Source organism: Drosophila nasuta, chromosome 3 (assembly GCF_023558535.2).
Source record: "Drosophila nasuta strain 15112-1781.00 chromosome 3, ASM2355853v1, whole genome shotgun sequence".
NCBI lineage: Eukaryota > Metazoa > Arthropoda > Insecta > Diptera > Drosophilidae > Drosophila > Drosophila nasuta.
Window position 1 is genome coordinate 16177483 of NC_083457.1, and position 19283 is coordinate 16196765.

General features: G+C 37.8%; 2 protein-coding genes across 2 annotated transcripts in view; both read right to left on the reverse strand.

Moving 5' to 3' along the window:
• Positions 1-19283, reverse strand: part of LOC132792734 (protein king tubby) — a 32512-nt gene that overhangs the window by 1090 nt on the left and 12139 nt on the right. Inside the window, exons 3-6 of the mRNA XM_060802189.1 lie at positions 2070-2343; positions 1533-2006; positions 227-417; positions 29-166 (exon numbers count right to left, since the gene is read on the reverse strand). Coding sequence (XP_060658172.1) covers positions 29-166; positions 227-417; positions 1533-2006; positions 2070-2343 — 1077 coding nt within the window. The remainder of the gene's footprint in view (positions 1-28; positions 167-226; positions 418-1532; positions 2007-2069; positions 2344-19283) is intronic.
• LOC132791629 (glycerophosphocholine phosphodiesterase GPCPD1) lies at positions 4299-6568 on the reverse strand. The gene has a single exon (XM_060800639.1). It carries the CDS (start codon positions 6373-6375, stop codon positions 4345-4347), a length of 2031 nt encoding a protein of 676 aa, XP_060656622.1. The 5' UTR covers positions 6376-6568; the 3' UTR covers positions 4299-4344.

Below are 19283 nucleotides of genomic sequence, written 5' to 3' on the forward strand. Positions count from 1 at the left end.
ATTATGAAATTAAGTGAGTGCAACTCACCTTCATTTTCCACAAGTCGAGTATGCCTTGCTGCTTGGGATCCGCTGAGCTGATCTTGACGCGTTGATCATCCTCTGTCATGCCTGGCAGTATCACAGTCATGTTGCGTGGTCCCTTGAAGCCAAGTATATTGGTGTCCTATAATGGGAAATAGTTAATTAATAATAAATATAAAAGTGATAATGCCAATTGACTTACATAGATGATTACTGCCAGATCGAGACGAGGACTCTCCGTGCTCTCCTTGTTGCCATTGTCAAACACTGTGAACGAGGTGCCAAACACATTGGAGCGCAGCTTGCCGCAGAAACCATCCGCATTGCGCGACAGATCGGTGGGATCGCAGCTGACGATATAGTTGGATGTTTTGCTCTTCTTACGCTTGCGTCCTAGAAATGAAATTATTATTAATAAAATAATATAAATAATAATAAAGTTCTTGAGAAAGGAACTTCAAATTGAATCAAGTAAGAAAGCTACAGTCGAGTGTACTCGACTGTGAGATACCCGCTACCCATTTTGAATAAAAGAAATATATTTTGCGGTATTTTTCTCAAAATATACCAAATATACTGCAAAAATACTAAAAATATTCCAAATGGAATATTTGGTATATCGATATAGTACCGCATTCAAAATATACCATAGACGGCACAATATACCAGATTGTTAGCCAAAGCAACTAAGACCCTTAGTAAGTAGTCGTTTTTGCCCATAGAAAAGTATTTCTTTAATAACTTCCACAATTTTTATCTGATCGCAACCAAATTTTCAGGAATCATAACTACTACAGTAATTATTGTATATACCAAAACTCGCAACTCTAGCTCGATTTTTTTGATTTGCGGGGGCGGAAGTGGACGTGGCAAAAATTTGAAACAAACTTGATCTGCGTGCAAACATAACAAATGCTGTCGAAAAAATAATAGCTCTATCTCTTATAGTCTCTGAGATCTAGGTGTTCATACGGACAGACACACAGACGGACAGACAGACAGACGGACATGGCTAGATCGTCTCGGCTGTTGACGCTGATCAAGAATATATATACTTTATGGGGTCGGAGATGCCTCCTTCTACCTGTTACATACATTTCCTGCCGGCACAAAGTTATAATAACATACCCTTCTACCCTATGGGTAGCGGATATAAAAATTCTTGAAGCAAGGTCTAAATTTTAGATTTCTAATTTACGATTGAATAACTTTTTATTTCAATATTAAAATCATTCTTAAATAATCTTTTAATCTTCATAGAAAGAAATAACTTTCGAAACACAGGATATTAAAAACAATCTAATTTTAAGAAGATTTGATCTTGAAATAAGAATATATTTGCTAGAATCTAAAATTCTTGTGGAATTTCGATCTTGATTTACGAATTTTGCTTATGAATTCAGTTTGAATATCAGAACATCATGATTCAAGAATTTGTTTCTGATTTATGAACCTTTTTTAATGTATACAAAAACGTCATAGAAGAGTACTTGAACTATTTAACTTACCACCTAGCAGAAATATCTTTTTGCCATAGTCACGCTCCAGATGCAGATAATAGATGGGAAATAGACCCCGATCCATGCCCTTGCGATCGCGTGTAATGCGGCACTTGTAGAGCACTCCCTGCGGCGCCGGTTGCATAACGAACTGATCAATGTTGCCAATGACATCGCCCTCGGACTCGCCGCTTCCCCCAACACTGCCGCTGCCATTGCCTGCTCCATTGCTGCCCTCCAGTTCACCATCGTCTTTGTAGGACGAACTGATGCCAGCCGGACGCACTGGGGCAACATTCGAGATATTCCGATTAGCATAGTCATCTTCATCCAAGGTATCGCTGAAGCTTTGCTGACGCAAGCGAGTGCGCTGCGATTGTGTCGAGTTGGCACTGAGCGGAGGCAGCGGCTGCTCAACAACTGTCACCGGGCTGCTCTCCTCATCCTCCAGCTCATGCGACGAGATCTCCTCAATCAAGTCGGCTAAATGAAGAGCAGTTTTAAGTAAAACTAGTTTCTTTCTCTCTACTTGTGAGTACGACTTACCTTCCTGATTGATTGTGCTAAGGCTGCGCAAGTTGTTCGAATTGTTGCGATTCGAGTGGACTGAGGTCGACAGGTTGACGCTGCCGCTATTGTTGCTCAGTATCTGATCCGGATTCTGTGTCGAGCCCATGAACTGCATTGGTCCATCGTACGCATGCAGCTCCCGGCTGTTGCTTCGCATGCCGGACATGGGCCGGTTGATCTGTAGGTCACTTGCCTGCACCATTCCCGGCGAGGCGCGCTTCTGCCGGATGTAAGCGTCCATCAGCTGGCGCTGTAACAACAAAAAGGCGTTTCGCAATTTAATTTTGGTTGATGAAATACAGTACAAATAAACTAAGTTCCATTTAATTTCGTATTTATAAATATATTTTTAAATTATTTTCATCTTATGAAAGCCAAAATTATTATGCTAAAGTCTTTAAATGAAAGATATTAAATTTTTCCACGGCAAATTTAGTTTCTTCCATTTTTTAGAGTCTTCCAGATTTAATCGTGACTTATGAATAGATATTTTATCACAAATACTCCTTAAATTTGACTTAAAGCTTCTCTTTGATCTTTTTAAATTTAATTTAATTAGAAAAGTTAATATTATTACGTTAGAAACCTACAATCGATGGTGCTCGACTTCTTCTTAAAATAAATCGAATTAATACGCCAAAGAATTAAACCACAAGTTCTATTTGGTATATCGGTATATTCATTTTTCATATTTGATGTAAAATACATATATACACTTTGTAGAGTCGGAGATCTCTTCTTTAGCCTGCAGGCAGAAAGTTATAATACACTTCTAAAATCGGGTCACGGATATGGTGAGTACAAGCCAACAGTAAGTAGTATACAATTATTTCAGTAATACTCGTAAATATTTGGGAAAACCTCATAACATAAGACTTTTGAATGTCAAAAATTAAACAAATTTCCGCTGCAATAATTTCTACTTAAATTGCTGTAAACAAGTCGATGAAATAATAATTCTATTTGTGTGTTTCACATGTGCTAAACATTATAAATCAATAACTGCAGATAGTAAACAAAATATCGCACGTTTATTCAAATGATTTATGGCCCCTTTGGCAGACGATGCGATTAGAACAACAAATGTGGCGATATCTTTATGACAGCCCACAGGGAGCAACAGGCGTATACTTAATATTTACTGACAGTTCAAAATATTTTTTAACGGCAAAAAAGTATATTTATTTACAGTAGAAACGAAAATGAAATGAGAAGAGTAAAGATGACTTTACTGACCATTTTCAAGCTGCTGAACAAAGCTTTTGTTACATTGCTTTCATATTCATTTATTTAACTGCTTCGGACTTTACGTCTATTACTTAATGACTTTATAACTAGAACAATAGCCAACTGAGACAAATTGATGTAGAATAATTGGCTGCAGAAATATTCTAAATCGAGCGCATAACCTAATTATAAATAAGTTGCACTTAATTAGCATTTGATTGCCGTCGCAATTGCGCCGCGTATACTTAATGTATTCATAGTGATTTTCTTTATATATATTATATAGTATAATTTAGTATATGTATAGTAGGTACAATAGATTTATTATACAAGTATAATTTTCTCATTTGCCATTTAGCAAAGCAAAGTGAGAAACGCAAATGAGCAAATAGCTGAAAGTTGTTCGTATGCATGGATACCCACAACAAGTATACGACACCGTGACATCCCAATTCAAGCGCACAACTATTAATCCCCATGCAAAGAGGGACCGACATGGGTGATTGTTGCCGTTGCAGTTGCATCATCATCAGCTTCAGCATATGTTGCACCGCAGGGCAGCTGCGTTGCCTTTCGTTGACCACTTTGCCTGGGGTTTGTCGCTTTTGACATGACATGACATGACAGCGAATGGGACTGCGAGTGAGCGACTGAGCACGTTGATGGCAATGATTTCATTAAACATTTAAATTCAAGTTCAGCGCAAAGACAACAACAGCAACAACAACAACAACTATTAAAAAAGCGAAAACAAATGTAAAACGCTTGAAAACTGCGCCGCTGTTTAAAAGATACTTTTTCCATGCCAGGACTAAATGTGTTTTCAATTTATCCTTCTCTTTCTCTTTCTCAATGGGGAAACAATGCACGTTCCGCTTCGCAAACTTCTGCGAGGAAAAAGCAATTATGTGGAAATCCCTTTTACAGCTTTTCAGTTGCTCCGAAGCGAGCTAAGCGCAGTGAGGAAATTGACGTTAGTTTCTAGTGCACATTTTTATTGCTCTCAATAAATCTACAGAGTGAACTACAGCAAGTTGACATTACTCAGGATACTCTCGATGGTCGCATTGTGAATGCGCTGTTTGCCAGCGGACGCACACTGCAGCTGAAAGAATTCGGGCAGATCGTCTTCCACCTCAAAGGCGCTCGTCTTGTTCGCCGGCAGCCAAAGATCCATGCGATCGTAGACCACGCCGTTGGGTCCCTGCTGAATGAACCAATCGATCGAAGTGCGATCCTTGAGGTCCGATCCCCAGAGCAGCATCAGCGGTACCTGCGACTTAGCGCGTTGCACCAGCGATGGATCAGCCTTGATGAACACTGCATTGGGCACAATTCCCGCCAGATCGAAGGCCTGGGCAAAGTTAATGCTCTGCTCCACGGTGCTGGTGCGTGGATCGACGAACGGATTCTCCACGCTGCTGGTGAGGAACAGTACTGGATACATATTCTGCTTGAAGCGCAGCAGCGTGCACAGATCCGCATCGAAGCTCTTGATGATGTTCAGCCGACCACAGCCATAACGTTCCACCACCTGCAATATGCGATCGACAAACAGATTCTTGTCGATCGTCTGCTCGCTCTCGTACACTCCGTTCGATTTGAGTTGCGGCCACTTGATCTCAATATCAAAGCCCACAGTTAAGTTGACGTTCTCGAAGAAGTCTTGAAGTGTGGGAAAGAGTCGTTGCTCAACTTGCTCCACATTGTCGTGGGCGGGATACTCGATGATCTTGTTGTTAACCACCTGATAGGTCTTCAGCTGCTTCAGCTGCTCGTACGTGATGTCCTTGATCAGCACTTCGGTCAGATCGTTGGCAGTCGTGGGAGTCTTCGAATCGATGCACACCCGTATGGAGTAATCATGATGTATGATGGGCACCAGATCGCTGGTCAATTGCACATCGAACTCGACCATATCGGCACCTAATTGTCCCGCCGCCTGCATCGTGGCCAGTGTGTTCTCAATCAGGGGCGCAGCTGTTGTGGCTGTTAGGGATAAACTTTTGCCCAGACCACGATGACCGATCTCCAGCTCTGTCCAGTTGTGGCGCCAATAGTTCACAAAGCTGGTGCGAAAGTCCGAGCTGCCATTGACCATCGGTTGCACCACCAAATACTCCAGTTGCAGTGCACCCACAACGCGTTGCCACAGCGGCGACAGCAGCGGCAGCGTCAAGTTGCCTTCGCTGCCTGCCAAAGCTTGCGGCTGCAATTGAGCTGTGCCTAAGAGACGCACGGTGTCCTGCTGCTCGCCGTAGATCTGCAGTTGGTAGGCGACTTGTGACAGCTGATCGACTGCAATATGAAACATGAGCAGATCCTTCGACTGATCGTAGCGCACGCCAAACTCAGGCTGCGATCGCAACTTGCTATCGCTGTAGACAAGACGAACGTACTCCACATTGGCAGTGGCAGAGCTGAGTATGGGCGACAGATTCTCTGGATGCACGGGCTGCACTCGCAGTCGCAGATGAGCGTCCTCGGGCAGCGTTGATTCCTCCAGCTGCAACGCCTCGCGGAACACCTTAAGCTGCACAATGCTGCCAGCTTTCTGTAGCCAGCCGCGTGTCAACTGCCGCTCGCCATCGATGATGCTGAGCACGTCGGTGCGATTCACTGCGTACTTTGTGGTGTTGAAGCTACGAGGATGCACATGCGATTCCCAACGGCGGATTTGCACGCCACCCGAACGCGCCACGGCGCCGACAAAGTAACGATACTCGACGCTGCTGTTCTGCGGCAACAGCAGCGTTCCTTGCCACACATTGAGCAACTCGGTGCGATTGAGGAGTACGGCACGATTCGCCTGCCATTCGCCAAGAGCTGCCAGATTACCAACTAGAGCGGGACGCTCGTGGGCAGCGAGTTGATCCTCGGGCAGTATGGTGAGCGTGATGTTGAACGCGAGTGGCGCATTGCGTTTGAGGGGCACGAAACGGCGTGCGGCATAATACTTTTCGTAGTACGAATCACTGTCGCAATGCGTGGCCACCGGCAGCAGGCAAAGAGCACTCAGCCAGGCGATGCCCAGTGCCACAAAGGTCTTGCCCATGGCAACGGAAGAGTTTTTTGTCTGAGTTGTGAACTCGGCGACGAACGCGTCGCGACTGGTGGCAGAAGCTTTAGGTGGCTTTCGCTCAGTGTGTTTGTGTTATCACTGTGGCGCAATGGGCGATTTACGACACATCTTGGCGAGGCGATAAATGCTCGCGGTAGCAGCTCAATCGCTATCAGCACAGCGAGTGCGAATTGTCAACTGAATGAATCGAGTTGAAATTCAAATTCACAATGGAAATGGAAATGGAAGTGGGGAAGTGGAATGGAATGAATTGGTTGCGCTGTCAGACCAGTTTCGCACGTGTTGCACACAGATACAGATTACATTTGCAATGACAGATACAGATAAAGATAGTATAAACACATCTACATATATCTCAGTTGATGCTGCAGAGATACAGCTACAGTTGATGCCACAGATATAGACAGAGATACAGTTGATTCTGCAGCTACAGATACAATTTCGGCTGTAGTTAGTTTCGACTACAGCTACAGATACTCTTACAGCTACAACTAACATACAACTACAACTACAACTACAGACGACGTCATCAGTTGTCGGCGGCAGGCAGCGCGCAAAAATAATAAATGAATTTGATTTTGAGAGCTGCGCAAAAGCGTTCGTTTGCCTTGATGGGGTTCGCCTCAGTACATCAATCAGTCAGTTTGTCAATCACTATTCATTTACTCACTCACTCAGTCATTCATTCATTTACTTATTCATTCACACACTCAATTCGCATGCTCCTCGCTGTGGGGTCAATTCAAATCTAGAATTCTATTCAAATGCCCAAAAACTTTGTCAACTGCCGCGTAATTTATCTGGAATTACATATTCACTACTACACAAGTGCATGTGAGTGTGTGTGAGCGTATGAGTGTATGAGTACTCGTTACTGTAGTTGTAGCTGCGACATTTCGTGGTTTTATGGCTCACCGTTGTTTGCGCACCTTGTTTTTTTTGACTGCGTGTGTGGGAAACTTATTTTCGCAAATGCGCTTGAGGAAAAGAAGAAACAGTTTGATAGAGATGGGAACACATTTAGAACAATGTAAAAAGTTTGTGTACGATATAGTAAAAAAAGTGTAAAACAAATTTACTTATATTGAAAAATAATTCCTCCTTTGATATCTTTTCGAGTTTACAAGTTTCAACAAAATAAGTTAAAAATGCAATAATATAAATAAAATTTTATGAACTGGGGAAAGACATCACCCATCGGAATTATAACTTTCCCATCAGCTCCACTTCTTGAAGTTCCTCTACTTTTATTAAGTGTTTCCCTAATCAACCTACTTTAATATTTAACTTTATTTTGATTTCTTTACTTTAGTTTATTTTAAATTATAAGTTATGGTAGATAAAAATGTAAGAATCTATAAAAGATGTTACTTAAGAAATTCTATTTTATCAATTTTCGAAATATGGATCACATCAGGAATACTAATTTCTTAATGATATGTTATTGATCTAGGTAAAAATTTTTACGAACAGTCACAAACTATATAGATGATAATTGACATTGACATCTCGAATTCTCTTATTTTAAATTCGAAACATATATTAAATATGTCAAAATCTGGATAAGTACTTGATCTAGACATCACCTTTTATGAACAAACAAAATACTAACTTCCTCATTGACTTTTTAACTCATACTGTATTTGCTTATCAAAAATTATATCACATACTCAGCGTCAAGATTTTATAAGCTGCAAACGCTAACGTTGTCAAATTATGACTATGATATATAGCTGACAAGGGAATAATCGGTTGAGAAATGAGTTTACGAGAGTGTGCAAAAAGATATGGGCATTTTAGAATCCTCCGACATGCGAGAGATAGTTGATGAGTGCAAAACAATTGCCACACAACATCAAAAAAAGAAGAAAAGTATAATAACAGTATGCGCAAAGTACTCGTTACAAGGTTAGTACCATTTTATGGCCCAAAAGAAAGTCAGCCAGAGAAGAGAAAAGAAGAGTGAAAGTCATGTGCAGTAGAAGCAACAGAGGTTGGCAGAAGCAGCTGGCTGGCTGCATATTTGATATGGGTTATTAAATTCAATGTCACACATAAATTCTCACCAAAAATAAGCAGAATTAATGGTCGAACATCAAAAATGCAGCGCAATGTTTTGCGTCTTTGAAATGTGAGTGAGTGTATTACACATACACACATATTCATATTCATTTTCATTTTCATTTTGCCAGACAAATTTGCGTAAAATTAAAGGGCGTTACAGTGAGCTATAAAAAGCATGTGCTGCCTCACGCATACACACGCACAACACATGCTTAAATGCTTGTAATGTTTTTGGGGTCGTGCAATAAAATGATTACTCATACGCCGCGTGGCACGACCAAATTGATAAAGTCAGCACCACAAGGCAAGCTTAGACATCTGCTAATACTCTAATTGAGAGTTCCATGGATATGTTTACACAATATAAAATTTCATGATTGAATAAGCGTGTTAATGGTGACAGTTAAGTTAACTTCATTTTAAAGCTAAGGTCAAGATTTTTGATCGGATAAAAAATGTAAAAGTTATTCAAGAAATATTTTATATGGAAAAAGCTACTTTGATTCACATTATGGTATATAGAAATACCAAACGCTACATTCAGTATTTTAGTAATTTTAAATATGATATTTAAAAAATACCGACTTTTTTAGTAAATATTTCTGGTATAACTTACGCTCTATGGTATTCTTTGAATGTAATAGTATATAGATATACCAAACATAATCTTAAGTATATTTTAGTATAATTAATTTGATATATTTAAAACATACCGCACTGTTTTAATGGGTATCTCACAGTCGATCCCACTCGAGTGTAGCTTTCTGACTTATTAAGATTCACGTAGTTAACTCGAGCACAGTCGCTGCATAAATATGTTTGATACATTTATAATTTAAATTGAATCTGAGTAATGTGAAAACAAACTCGTTGTGTTTGCAGTCAGACCGAACTATTGAATATTTAATGCGTCGCTGAGCAGCCAACAGAGGACTGTCTCTCTCCTCTGAAAGTATCGACGATAACCAATGACCAATGGCTTGGAAAAATACTCATCGATTTGGACGACAACTCACACGAGCTGACGATTAACCTTAGCAGCAAAAAAAGGCGAAGAAAATACGAGGCGACCATAAAATGGATATTGGGTTAGCTGCAAACTATTACAAGCTTTTATATCCGCCTTTGACTGTTGGGCTGTTGCCCTCTCGACATGTTTGTGCATGCGTGTGAGTGAGTGTGTGGTCCTTTTTTTATTTGGCATCCATTTAGCCGCCGCTTCATTAAGCCATAAGCCCAATCCACCTTTTTTTCCTGCTGGAGTACATCGATGTTGTCATGTCATGTCCTGTTTCTCTTTGTGTCCCTGTCTCTCTCTCTCTCTCTCTCTCTCTTCTAGCTGTCTCTGTTTGTGGCACTCACAATGAGTTCTTCATTGGAATGTGCGTCACATATCTTGCCATAAGCTTAAAGCCGGATTAAATGAATTTACCACCTTGTCTGTGACGCTGATTGCGACTCCTGGCCTAAAGTGCTTTGTTTTCCCAGCTTTGTGAATTCAATTTAAAGACTTGACTTGGCCTCAGCATCAGCCTCATCGACTCTGCAATTTATTCTTTTATTTATTTCTGGCAAACAAAGAGCTTATTTACCACAATTCAGCTTCAATAAGGATTTACTACTCTCGTATGTCATCAAGGATGATAAATCTGATTATAAGCATGATGCTCTTAAATTCAATATGTCAAACACGTTTTCTTCTTTCGCAACGAAGTCTATTGATTCTGTATCAAATTTATATTAGAGTTTGAGTCACGTCTCTGCTGCACTTTAATTTTATTTGTAGTCAATTTGAGAGGCTTACACAAAACTTGTTTAAACCATTCGTGCATTAAGTTATCATTTTGCTAAATATTTCTCTCTTATTGGTTTTGCCATTTGGTGTTAATTGCTTTGTGAATTTAATTAGGTTTAGTTTTTTTTTTTCAATAGCAAAAAGCATTTATGAATAGTTAATAGGATGTCTTTTTTACATGTTTGTTTTTCTAATAATATTTACTATTTAAATATGAGCAGTTTAATAATGTCAAAGGCGCTTTAGACGGTATTAAGCTTTAATTAAATTGTGTAAATTGGATACAATTTTTTGTGCTGCATTAGCTATGTTATGAAGCTTTAATAATACTTTGTGCTTTATGGTATTAAAACCTGCATTTGCAGGAATTTTTGTAGCCGGTAAAAGAAAATATTTTGTTTATTATTTTTGGAAAGAAACGACTTACGAGTTGATTTGGTTGATAATCTGTTATATTTTGTAACCTATGGTATATGTTGAATGTATTACTATATTGATATATCAAAGCTTTCGATACATTTTAGTATTATACTGTCTGGGTCTACATCTGGTATATTTTATAGTCTATAGTCTATAGTATATTTTGAGCGTAATACTATATAATATTTATAAATCAAATAAAGTATTTTAGTGTTGGGTTACCAATTCGGTATATTTGGTACTCTATGGTATATTTTAAATGTTGAACTCTATGTCGATATGTATATTTTATTATTATTTCGGTATATTAATTGAGTATATTTTTTAATAATACCGCACTGTTAATTTATTTAAAATTTTCAACTACAAGTGCAGCAGTCGAGAGTGCGAAACAAGCTCTAGAAAATATTGGCAATAGTTTCTGCTTCCCCAACTAAAGAAATTCATGTCAAATGGTTGCTTGAATAAATTCTGCTGACTATGCAATATATCATAAGTACGGTTGAGCTCTTGCAATAAGTTATTATGCTTTCCAGTCGCTGCAGAGAGACGTGACATTATTTCAAAACACATTCAACTACGGATAGCGATAGAAAGTGAATACTTGACATTCGCACAGATTTTATTAGCCAGATTATTCGACACAGAAAATCAAAAAAACATAAAATGTCTTAATGATGTGTGTTGGCAAAATGCTTGGATTAAATCATAGCCACAATTTTTGGGGAGGCCATTTACGAGTAAGCTGCTAAGGCATTCTAGTATTGTTTAATATCCGGCTTTAAGGCTTTAATTAGCTGGCTTTTTCTTCCTTTTTTCTTTTTTTGGGACCGACGACAGTTTCAGGTAATAAAAAAGGGAAGCGAGAGGCAAGCTCGCATGCAAAAATGTTGTGATGCTTGTCGTATGTACTCGGAACATTTATTTCTTTGTCAGCTTGTTACTTCGTTGCGATTGCGAAAGTACAACAGACAATGAGAAAGTGCTGTGTGGCTCTGTGGCTTTGCCTTTTCAGCAGTTGATTTTCCTCTCTAACATTTTACGAGGCATGACACAAAAGTTGTGCCAGTTTGTCGCCAAAGTTTGTCGCAGCAGCAACGGCAGTGGCAGCATCTTCACCTGGCATTGAAGATTAGAAAATAACTGAAGAAAAGAATGCCACTTTACGGTTGAGCTCTTGAGAATAGTACGTCTGATGCCCGCTACTATTTGCGAATCCTTATGGCTCTTGGGCAGAAATTAGCCACGTTTTGTAGTGGCCTAAATGGCTCAATTGCCTCTGCACTTTGTATGCAAATTTTCGAGCCAACAATAATAACAATGGCCGACGTCGACGGCGACTGCGACGGTGACGGTGACGTCGACTGCGGCGTTGGCGGCTGCTGGGCGCGCCTGAAAGTATGCAGTAAAATGTGACGAGTTGGCATGTTGGCAGTGGGGCAAGTGGCAAGTGGCAAGTGACTGGGCATGTGAGAAAGGCACGCAGCGGCACAAAGGCCAAAGCGCAAAGTAACAGAGCTTCGGGCAAATGGCAGCCTTTGTTATGTTGACACACACACACACATACACACAGACATACCCGCTAACACACACAGACGAACACGCTTTTTGCATGCACGCGGGTTAACAATGAGTCCATGGATTTCACTCGTTAGCACCCCGAACATGGATGAAGTCAACATGTTTGCTACAAAAGGTCAAATTCGGATCAAGCATTTCATCAGCAAAGAGAAGGGAATGTGCTGCTGCTGCTTCAGTCCTCTGACAGTTCAATAAAGGCAAAGTCAAACAGCAACAGAAGCTGCCACGAGACGTCGCCTTAGCTTGCTTTCTCGTTCTCTCACTCAAGCATGCTGTTTCTTTCTAACTCGCTTCCGCTGTGGTCAATGTTCGCCTGGTCTGTGTGTAAATATTTGTGTAGCACAAACAAAGGTTGCCTTGTCCATCTGTCTGCCTGAAGCTGCCTGGCTAGGCGAAGGCAAAGGTGCTACCATTAATATTTATGCGGCATGTCGCAACAGCGAATATGTGGCAAGTCTTTAACACGGGATACTCGGGTTCATTTGGATGCTGGACGAGCACGACGATGATAAAGGCGAATGACGCTGCATAACAATGTGAGTGACTGAATACAACAATTTGTTACATTTTCAACTAGCGAAATATACGAATATTTATTATTACGGGGCAACTTTCGGTGCATTGTTAGTGCTGCATGAACGATTTCAATGCTAAAGTTAGAGCACAAAGTTGCGTGCTGCAGAAAAGTTTGGTGCGGTTTGCTGTAAGTATTTTAATTAATGGCCCAACGTTTTTGGCCAAGATACTTTTTAATAAGAAATGCTTCTTGCACCCAGCTGCAACATGGCCAACCGAAAGATAACACTTTTAAAGACAGCGAGCGTCGCTTGGGTCACGTTATTGTGTAAATAACCTGAATTCCGTTTTGAAGGCTAATCCTTTTTCAGTTTGCTGACAAGCCAACCCTGAACTCTGAAATCCTTTTCCTCTATTCCTCCGTCTATTTCTCGTTATCAAAGTGAAAAGTGAAAAACTCAACTGAGCATTGCAATTGCTGCGTTTTTCCTTTGCTTTCCAATGATGGTTTAAGAGCTTTAAAAGCGCCACAAAATTGCACATCAAATTCCACACAAGCCACCAACACATAAATACATAAAAGTATGTGTGTGTGTGTGTGTGTGTGCGTATTTACGGTCTAGCATAGCCGCAGAATTTCACATATTCATTTCATATTTTGGCAGGCATTCCATATTCTATCGAGCTACTCGTAGATTTATATCCGTTATACTCTTTGAAAATGTTTGTGGAAAAGAATGCTAGACTAGAGTATAGAAAATGTATCTACGAAGTAGTTAACAAATCTTGTTTGAATGTAGTAGAGTATCGTTATAAGCTAATAAGATGAAATAATCAAGAAAGCTACAGACGAGTGTGCTAAACTTTTAGATGTGCGTTACACATTTTCAGTACAAGCAAAGATTGCGGTATTATTCTTAAAATATACCAAATTAATATACCAAATACTAATTCACCGGGCATCGTGTATAAACATATTGTATTTTGTATATCAATATACTAATTCCGTAAAAAAATACCACACAAAATTGTAGCACTATATTTTCTAGTATCTAAGATCTAGGTATGTATATCAACTGAATGATAAGAATATAAATATTTATTATTTATTTATTATTTCATCTTCTGTCTGTTACACACATTTCCTGTAGTACTATAGATGGATTTTTGAAGTTCTTAATTTTCGGCTTTTAAAGCTTTGACAATCTTATTAGCAAGTTAAATATTAATATTATTAATACTATTGCTGAAGAGTTGGTTAGTGTCGAGGTTCTTCTAAATATTCTTAGAGTTAATGTTTTTTATTTGACTTTAAAATAAATAAATGCAGATTGTCGAAGTCAACTATAGAAAATCATCCTAAACTTGATACAAATTTTTTTACTACTAATCTATTCACTTATAAGTTATGATAGCTGTTCCATTTCTATAAGTATTTCATAGTTGAGCATCATTCGCGTTAACATTTTATTTTTTTTTTGCATTGCTTTTTTCTCCAATAGCTATTCTGAGACTGCATTTCAAGACTGCTCTAACTCACGTCTGCTTTTGCTATTTATTGTGTCTAAGTGAACTTACAGCACAGTTCGACTTTGAGTGCTTTTAAAAAGGATGCACAAATGTAGTTGAGGATTTGAGGCTTTGACCGAGCTCTGCTATGCGATGTAATAACCTTACATGACAACATTGTTGAACATTCTCGTTTAATCCGCTTGGAAAACTCGCAACTGCTTGTTGCCAATTTCCTAGGAAAAGTTCAATTCGAACTCTCTTCTCTATTTTCTGTTTTTATTCCAGGTATGATGATAAATAGGAATGAATGTTGCCTGGATTGGACGTGGGGGAATTGACAAGTTTGCCTGTGGTTTGGCTTTGGCTTTCGCTCTTAACAAGCAACAGCATCGCATTCACACACACACATGAGTATATCCTGTATTAAACCCTTAAATGCTTGGCTTGTCATCGGTAAAAACGAACTGATTTAATATTAACGAACAGCGGAACAACAGAAGCAACAGAAACAGAAACAGCAACAGCAGCAGCTCAGACTGTCGATTGGGGAGCCTCTGGAGGCTCTGAGCAATGCATTTCATCAGACCTCCGGCTATCAAAGTCGCATGACAGAGCCGTATCCGGCAACTGACCCCTCGGGCATTTTCATAATTCACGTGCAATTACGTGCGAGTGTTTGCCGAAGGAGTCGCATTTGGCGCAGAGCATAAAGGACAAGGGACACGATTGTGGATTGTGATTGCCAACGCATTCATTTGATTGTCCAAATTGGCATTTAATTACGCTAATTACGCTGCCATGTTCAGTCCGCTTAACTTGTGTAAAATTCATCCAAATGTGCAGCAACTAATCAAAAGCTTTTAGACATCTCTCTCTATCCCTCTCTCTGTCTTTGTCTTTGTCTGCCTTAAGCTATTGCGTCAAGTGTTTCACTCAAAAGCCAACAACTTTTTCTTTAGTATCATCTCATAATCATCCTAGCCCTGCGTTGTCCTTGTCCTTGTGTCTTTAAGTCGTCTTCGCTCAGGTGTGTGCAGTGGCAAACCCTCTCGAGTGGCAGCAAGTGACAACTGTCGACAGCGGTCGTGTTGCATGCAACAATTGCTTTAATTATGTCGATTTGGCTGCTGCATAAGTAAAAGTACAAGCTGAGCAGATTAAACGACGGGCTGTGGCTGTCATTTGAGGCAACGTTCTTAATTAGTTGCCAGCTTCCTGAGGATGTCATTTTGATTGCGTCGTCGTCGTCGTCGTCGCAAAATGAATTCAAAACATTTATCATATATTAAGCGGGAGTCAAATTTCCCTTTTTGTGAATACGCCCAGAGACACGTTGAATTAAAAATGTAAAATATACAAGCTTATTGCGGAAAACTTTATTAATATATTCTGCGAATCCTACATCGAATTTTATAATTCTTTTCGTTTCACATGTGTGCACAGATTATTTTATATAAATTATGCAGCTATCGCTATTGATGCCAAATTTATTTTTCGGTTGTTTTTAATAAGAACTTTCATTAATTCCCAGAAAAACAACATGCATAATATTTATGTAGCATATTTTTTTTAGTAAATCAATAAAATTCCGTTGGGGAAAATTCTAGGAAAAAAGTGAAAACTATCCTATGAAGGAAAAAATTGTAAACCAGAATCCTCTTCACATAATGTATATTTAAATGCCAAGAAGTAAAATTGCTTTAAGGATAGCAATATAACAAGAGTTGTGTTTTGTGTAAATGCGTTGGGAAAAATTCTTGAAAAAAGTAAATTAATATGCTAGAATAAGCAAAAATTGTACAACAGAAATCTCTTCTGTATTTAAATGATGCTTAACAAGAAGCAAAAATTATTAATTATTATAAAAAATAAGTGAAACTGTGGAGAAACGTAAGTAAACAAAATTTATTTTTTTCATATTTAAATACTGTTTGAAGAATAAGCAAAATTAATCCTTATTCTTAGCAAAGTTAGCAATTAAACAACAGTGTTGCTTTATATAAATGCTTTAGGGAAAATTCATGAAAAAAAAGTGAAAAACTATGCTACAACTTTTATAACTTAAATCTGTATTTAAATTGGGTTTTAAAAATAAGTAAATTTTGTCTAATATATAACAAAAATAGCTAAAAAAAAAAGTTTGTTCTATATAAATGTTATAGGGAACATTTAAAAATAAGTTTTAATCTACATTTAAAAGCTATTTTATAAAAAGTATGACTTCTTTATAAAAAGTAATGACTATCGAAAATCGAAGATGTAGAAAATTTAATAACTCAAATCCTCAATGAAATGCTGTTCAACAAAAAGTAGAATTAGTCCAATCCCTAGAAAAGCAATCAATCAACGGTTTTGTTTTATAAAAATGCCTAAAGAAAATTCTTGGAAAAAAGTGAAAAACTATGCTACAAAAAGCAAAAATTGTATAACTGAAATTGTATCTGAACAAGAAGCAAGAATTGGTCTAATCTCCTAGCAAAGATACAAATCAAATAACAGTTTTGTTTTGTACCTTTTTCTAAACAAAATTCATTGATTTAACAATTTCCGCATTCTTTCAATATCCTTGGAAAATACATTAAAATACTTTGAGTGAAGCCAGTATCTGTGTCTGTCCTTTTCGTTGATTACCATCAATAAGGTATTGAATATTTGCATAAAAACAACATTTGGCCTGTCCCTCTTATTGGATTTGCTTTTCATTTGTGCTGTACTTTGTTTTGTTAGCATAATCGTATGCAGAATTGATGTGCCAATATCAATTTGCAAAGTTTTCTTTGTGCATTCCTTTCTGCTAACGTGTCTAAAATGTTGCAGAAATGTTTGCACAATTGAGCGACCTTCAGTTGCATATTGTGAGTGTTTCCATAAGACACAGACAAAGATAAGAAATATGTACACACAAACACACACATACACACACACACGGACGTAGACGTAGACAGTTAGAAAGAGACACAGACAGGTGTCAGTGGAGTAAACAGTCCGACGGTGCTGAGTGAGAACACATAATACATCATCAACTAGCAACTACCCACCGACAGAGGGCGCCCCTTTGTGGTTAGTTCAGTTGAGTGGAAGGATGAGGTTTGTATGCGGACATGTTTGCCTTGGCTTCTCGCAAGCGTCAGAAGAAAGTTTTATCAATAAAAAATTGCTGCTTAATGTTGCTGCAACAACAACAATCGAGTTGTTGCATTGCCCCTTCTACAAAACGAAGTCGAAGGATATTCTGACGAATACAACAACAACAATAAAAACGTTGTCATGGTTTTTTTTTTCGATGGAGCAGCTTTTAAATTGCATTCATTTTGCAATTTCATTTGCAGTTTTAGCGCACGTTGCAAGTTAACGCGAATAGCCTTTTGCCAAAGGGAGTGCAGCAAGGAGTGAAAAGCAAGGAAGGGAAGGGAAGGGTATATATACATATGTACATGGAATGGCACGCCAATATCACATTTTGAATTGTTTTCAATCGACATTTGCGCCCTTGAGCTAGGTACCCAGTATTTTTTTCCTTTTTGTTGCCATGATTTCAATACTTAAGGGACGCCAAACGAGTACAAATATGTGTGTGCGTGTGTGTGGTTCAGCTGGGTGTGTCGGTGTGTGTTAAAAGCAAACATAACAATTTGATTAAAACATGCAAATTGCATTAAAGGACGAGTTATCCTTGAATGAGCCAAATGCGCTTCAAAGCACGCAAAAGCAATTTGTCAGCTTTACTATAATGTAAAACTCGATAAAGAGTGTTTAAAATAAATATTCGTGGGATTTACAAAAAAAAAAAATGGACACTAAAAGTGAATCTGTTCTTATTAAATTATTATTATATGTTAATACTATTTAATATTAAAAATTTTTGAATTCTATTTAAGTACAATTTTCACCTTTAGACGATAGAAAAATTAATATTCACAGAAAAGCTACAGAGAGAAAATATCGAAAATTCTGTACAAAACGCGATAATTATTATATTATATTATACAGTCCTTAGATTAGCCAGGAAACAGCCCAGACCTTAATCCAATCGAGAATGTTGGGGCCTATATGGGTGCCAAAATAAGAAAGCGTAAGCCCAAAACTATGAAGCAGCTAAAACATATTATAGAAAAAGTATGGATACACGATATAACGAAGAAATATTTGTGTTCCATTTACGATTCTATGCACAATAGGGTAAAATTAAGTAATTAAGGCCAAAGGTGGCACTTCTAAGTATTAAGCTAAATTAAAAAATATGTCTATCGTCAAATTGCCTAGATTTAATATTTTTGTTATAGTTAGTAAGGTGTTCAATTGGAAAAAAAATAGTTTTTGTTGAATTTTTTCATTATTATAACTTTTAAGATTTTTTCCTTAAGTTTGCCATAATAGTGAAAAGTCGTTAAAACTAGGGTGAAACCAAAAACACCATTTTTATAATATTAAAAACAAATTAAAAATAAAAATTGGTATGCACTTTTATTAACATACCATCAGTTAACTTGTTATTGGGCGAATCCACAATCATATAATGAAACCACAGGCCCTGAAAGTTAAAAATTCGTAACCCTTCAAAGTGCGGCTTTTTTTATGGCGCTAACTGTATATTAATACAATCTAATACGTAATTTGTTGTTGCTTAGTCTGCTGGCATACAATTTCTTTGTTTGTTATCAAAATTAATGACTAAATAATCTATAAAAAAAAATATTTATCTGTATTTAATAAATGTTTATTTTTTTAATTCCACTAAATATTCCCAAATATTTCTGCTTGTAATTCTAATTAAAAAAAAAACGACGACGTTCAGATAATGTCTGTTATCAATATCGCAACTTGACTAAACGGTTATTATTAATATATATTTTTTTATTGTTAAATTATTTTTGTATTTTTAAAATACAACCACATGACTACATGCGTGTATAAATAATACATTATTAAATAAATATTTATAGTAAAATTATAGAAATCGAACGTAATGGAAAATAACTGTTATTCTGTGTAA